This window comes from Nicotiana sylvestris, chromosome 9 (assembly GCF_000393655.2).
Source record: "Nicotiana sylvestris chromosome 9, ASM39365v2, whole genome shotgun sequence".
NCBI classification, from domain to species: Eukaryota; Viridiplantae; Streptophyta; class Magnoliopsida; order Solanales; family Solanaceae; genus Nicotiana; species Nicotiana sylvestris.
In genome coordinates, this window is record NC_091065.1 from 40,465,606 (window position 1) to 40,471,300 (window position 5,695).

Here is a 5,695-nt window from a genome sequence, read left to right on the forward strand (position 1 = left end):
GAAAGGGAAGATATGAATTATGTCAACAACTATGGGGGTCAGAGGCAAGGAGACAACAGTGGAGACCGTAGCAAAATCAGCAGTACGAGCCTAATATGCAGCAGCCTGGGGGTATGCACCCTCAAAACTAATTGGTGCTAGTACCATATCAGAAACCACAGGGCTATCCACAGCAAAATCAGCAACAATTGACATACCAACCACCCCCTCAGCAGCAAGATAACAACATGGTAGAAATCAGGGGTATGCTTCAACAACTCAATGAGACAAATAATAAAATGCAGGAAAAGTTGGCAGTGCATGATTCAACCATAAAGAATATTGAAACGCAGCTGGGTCAGCTATCCATGGCTTTGAACAACCGTCCTTAGGGAACTTTGCCTGCAGACACAAACATAAACCCCAAGGACCAAAACCTGAATTAGTTGATGGCAGTAAGTCTCCGGAATGGGAGAGATTTAGATAGAGAGCAGGAAATTGCACAAGCCAGCAAGGACACTACACCAACCACTCCAGTTCAATTAGAGGTAGAGGAACCAACAGAACTTACTGAAGTGGTGGTTGAGCAGAGTCAGGAGGAAAAAGGCAAAGAAAAGATGAATGAGCAAGTTGTAGAACAGGTGCCACCTCTTGTGCTAGAAAATTCTAACAGAGAGAAGCCAGCAAGCAATGCACAAAGGGTGATACCTGCACCCTTCCCTCAGATACTGTTCAAACAAAAGAAGGCAGACCAATATAAGAAGTTCATGGAGATGCTGCATCAAATTCAGTTGAATATTCCTTTGATGGATGCCTTGAGGGAGATGCCCGGTTATGCTAAGATGATGAAAGATCTAATGTCACAGAAGTTTGATTTTCAGGATCTATCCACTGTAACTTTGACACAGACCTGCAACGCAGTGGTGACAAAACCGATGGCTCAAAAGATGTCGGACCCAGGTAGCTTCACTATTCCATGCACAATTGGAAGTTATGTCTTTGCAAAGGCGTTGTGTGATTTGGGAGCCAGCATAAATCTGATGCCACTAGCTGTGTACACCAAACTAGGCATTGGTAGAGCTAGGACAACTTCGATGCTGCTACAGCTGGCTGACCGCACAGTGAAGAGGCCCACTGGTATTCTTGATGATTTGGTACAAGTGGGGAAATTCGTGTTCCCTGCAGACTTTGTTATCTTGGATTGTCAGGTGGATGAGGAGATACCCCTTATTTTAGGGAGACCATTTTTAGCCACGGGGAGAGCACTGATCAACTGTGAAACTGGGGAATTAAAAATGAGATTCAACGATGAAGAAGTCATATTCAATGTTCAGCAATCTATGAGGAGACCTAGTGAATATACTAATTGCCCTCTAGTGGAAGCAGTGGATGTAATCTTGCAAGAAGATGATATGACCCTAACTGTAAAAGATCCATTGGAGCCATGTCTGACGAATTTAGAAGAAATGGATGGTGAAGGGTTAGCTGAATGGGCCATGGCACTGGAAGGCCGAGGATTTTGGTCAAGGGAACCTCAGTTCGAGTCCCTTGAGCTAGAAAAAGGGCCACTCCTCCAGCAAAGCCATCAATAGAGGAACCACCCAAGTTGGAACTGAAGCCACTCCTAGATCACCTCAGGTATGTGTTCTTAGGCCCTGATTCGACCTTGCCTGTTATCATATCATCCGGTTTGTTAGATGTGCAGGTAGAATGGCTCATACAGGTACTGCATGAAACAAGACTGCCATTGGCTAGACCTTGGCAAACATAAAGGGTATCAGCCCAGCCTTCTGTATACATAAGATTCTCCTGGAAGAGGGGCATAGACCTTCCAGGGAACACCAGCGAAGACTGAACCCAAACATGAAAGAGGTTGTAAAGAAAGAAGTAATCAAATGGTTAGATGCGGGAATCATATTCCCCATCTCTAATAGTAATTAGGTCAGCCCTGTACAATGTGTGCCGAAAAAAGGGGGAATGACTGTCGTAAAAAATGAGAACAATGAGTTGATCTCAACTCGTACAGTCACAGGGTGGCGTATCTGCATGGATTACAGGAAATTAAACACAGCCACCCGAAAGGACCATTTCCCCTTACCTTTCATTGACCAAATGTTGGACATGCTGGCTGGGCGATCGCACTTCTGTTTCTAGGATGGATATTCGGGGTACAATCAAATATCAATAACCCCCGAAGATAGAGAGAAAACGTCCTTCACCTGTCCGTATGACATCTTTGCCTTTCGGAGAATGCCTTTTGGGCTTTGCAATGCACCCATGACTTTTCAACGGTGCATGTTAGCCATCTTTACAGACATGGTGGAGGATATTATGGAGGTCTTTATGGATGATTTCTCCGTGGTGGGAGATTCATTCGAAAACTGTCTTCACAACTTAAGGAGAGTGCTTAAAAGATGTATGGATACAAACTTAGTGCTAAATTGGGAGAAGTGCCATTTTATGGTACACGAAGGTATAGTCCTGGGGCATCGAGTGTCCAGTAAAGGAATTGAGGCCGACCATGCTAAGGTTGATGTGATTGAGAAGTTACCAACGCCCACTTCAGTCAAGGCGGTGAGAAGTTTTCTTGGACACGCTGGGTTCTACCGGCGTTTCATAAAAGATTTTTCCAAAATTGCTAACCCATTATGCAAACTCTTTGAAAAAGGATCAGCCGTTTGTGTTTTCTAATGATTACAGGTTGGCATTTGAGGAACTGAAGAAGAGATTGATCACTGCACCCATCATTGTTGCACCCAACTGGGAGCAACTATTTGAGCTCATGTGTGATGCCAGCGACTATGCTATAGGAGCAGTCTTGGGGCAGCAAAAAGATAAGCTGATGTACCCAATTTACTATGCAAGCAGAACGCTAAGCGGTGCACAGCTCAATTACACAGTGACGGAGAAGGAGATGTTGGCAGTGGTGTTTACGTTTGACAAGTTCCGATCATATCTGATTGGTTCCAAGGTAATTGTATACACTGACCATGCAGCACTCAAGTACCTAATTGAGAAAAAGGAGTCTAAGTCGTGCCTGATTCGTTGGGTGCTACTGTTGCAAGAATTTGACCTCGAAATTCGTAACCGTAAGGGCACAGAAAATCAAGTCGCTGATCATCTATCGCGACTTGAAGGAGCTGAAAAATCAGTCGAGGTCGAAGAGATCCTGGAAACCTTTCCAAACGAGCAGCTGCTCGCAGCCAGTCTTGAGGATGCGCCATGGTATGCAGATTTTGCAAACTACCTGGCCTGCGGTATTGTTCCCTATGAACTTTCATCTGTCCAAAAGAAAAAATTTTATCGTGATTTCCGCATGTATTATTGGGACGAGCCTTATTTGTTTAGAATCTGTGTTGATAATATGATTCGGAGGTGTGTCCCCGAGATAGAACAATCTTCTATTTTGCAGGCTTGTCACGTATCAGCATATGAAGGACATTTTGGAGGAGCCAGGACAGCTGCGAAAGTGCTAGAGGCCGGGTTCTTTTGGCCAACAGTGTTTAGAGATGCACACTTATGGGTGAAGGGCTGTCAGCAAACCGGGAACATTTCCCGTCGCCATGAGATGCCCATGAACCCGATTAAAGAGGTAGAGGTGTTTGATGTTTGGGGGATTGACTTCATGGGCCCCTTCGTCAGCTCATTTGGTAATAAATACATACTTGTTGCTGTGGATTACATGTCTAAATGGATGGAAGCTGCAGCGTTGCCCACTAATGATGCAAGAGTGGTGATAGGTTTTGTGAAAAAGAATATATTCACCCGATTTGGGATACCAAGAGCGATCATCAGTGATGGAGACACTCACTTCTGTAACAGAGCCTTCGAGAAATTGCTTGCAAAGTATGATGTACGCCACAAGGTGGCTACCCCTTACCATCCGCAAACTAGTGGGCAGGTTAAAGTGTCCAACAGGGAGATAAAAAGTGTACTAACCAAGACGGTAAATGCCATACGAACTGATTGGGCAAAGAAGCTTGATGACGCACTCTGGGCCTATAGGACTGCGTTCAAAACACCAATAGGTATGTCACCGTACAAGTTGGTATTTGGGAAGACATGTCACCTGCTTGTGGAGCTAGAACATCGAGCTTGGTGGGCACTGAAACAATTGAACATGGATCCCGAAGCAGTTGGACAAAATCGACTGACAGAGTTGCATGAGCTGGAAGAATTTAGATATCAAGCCTTTGAAAGCCTGAGGCTCTACAAGGATAGAATGAAGAAGATGCATGATAAGCACATTGTGGACAGAAATTTCAAACCCAGTGACAAGGTATTATTGTATAATTCAAGGCTGAGATTGTTTCCGGGTAAGTTAAAGTCCCGATGGTCAGGACCATTTAGAGTGGTGCAAATGTTCGCAAGTGGAACTGTTGAGATTGAATCAGAAGATAGGACAAACAAGTTCTCAGTAAATGGGCAAAGATTGAAACATTACCTTGGAATAGCTGAAGAAAAAAGAAATACAGTGGTGATCAATTTGAAAGAACCCCAGTACGTGAATGAAGAGTGAAGGCTCAACCACTTGCGTCGTGCCGCAACGTTAAATCAAGCGCTGCGTGGGAGGCAACCCATGAATGTTGTAAGTGTAGTATGTAACTTTGTGTTTAGAAAAAAAAAAGGTTGCCAGCCGCGACCGCGGTCATCTGCCTGGCGACGTAAAGTCGTCGCGGTCGCGGCGTCGACCGCGGAAATTACTGAAGCATTGCAGTTCCTCCGCGACCATGGCTCGGACTGCGGTGTCGACGGCGAGAGACTCTATCCCAAACCGCGACGCGCACCGCGGAAATGACCGCGGTCGGGTACCAGACGGTATATATATTTTTTTTTCGTTTTTCTTCAATATTTTTTTTTCTTCTTCCCTTAAAATTGAAAATAAAAACACACCCCCACCCCTCTTCCCCTAAATCAAACGTAACTTTCCCCCCTAAAGTCCCATAATCCCTCTCTCTCTCTAAACCCTAACCCTCCCCTCCATACTCTCTTCTTCTTCTTCCTCCTTCACAATCACTCCCATCTTTTTCCCCTAAGGTATGATTCCGACCCCCTTCTCTTTTCTTTCTATTTTTTCTTTGTTTTTGTTGCATTATGCTAGTTAATGTTGTTCTAATGTAGTGTTAGTGATAGGATTTTGTTTGGTTTAGTTCTTCTTCTTCTTTTTAGTGTAATTTTATTTTTAGCATATGTTTGGTGAAGGGGCTGTGTTTTGAATGTTTGGAATGGTGTTGTTGGTGGGTGATGGTTAACAAAAAGTGTGGAATGTGTGGGTATAGTAGATAGTTGAATTGGGGAAGTTTTCTTGATTCTCTTGGGGCCATGAACATGAAGAAAATCCCTTGCCCACAATATGTTTGAGAAATTGCCTCAATGGTAATATAAGGAGATGTTGTGACATGGTTGTGGTGAAGTCTGAGTAACCACCCATAGTCACACATTTTAGGTTCATCCTAATATGCGTTTCTCTGTTTTGACAGGTATTATGAGTTCAGCCCGTAAGAGACGAAACACCGGGTCCTCTGCTAGTGGCCCAGGAGGCTCCTCACGGCTAGGGGCCAAACCAGTGCACCACAGTTTGATAGCACTCAGTTTGTCTCTGCAGAAGCAGAGGCACGGTACAATCAGAAACTTGCCAAGAAGTTACTCCATGAGGTCCATATCGACAGGAAGGCTTTGGTGAAGGAATGCCCCAATATGTTTGATGAGCTACGGA

The 5,695-nt window shown here is 44.4% G+C and overlaps 1 protein-coding gene across 1 annotated transcript; it reads left to right on the forward strand.

Moving 5' to 3' along the window:
- Positions 1-428: 428 nt before the first annotated feature.
- On the forward strand, positions 429-1,571 carry LOC138877481 (uncharacterized). Its single transcript, XM_070157092.1, has one exon. It carries the CDS (start codon positions 429-431, stop codon positions 1,569-1,571), a length of 1,143 nt encoding a protein of 380 aa, XP_070013193.1.
- The last annotated feature ends 4,124 nt before the right edge of the window (positions 1,572-5,695 follow it).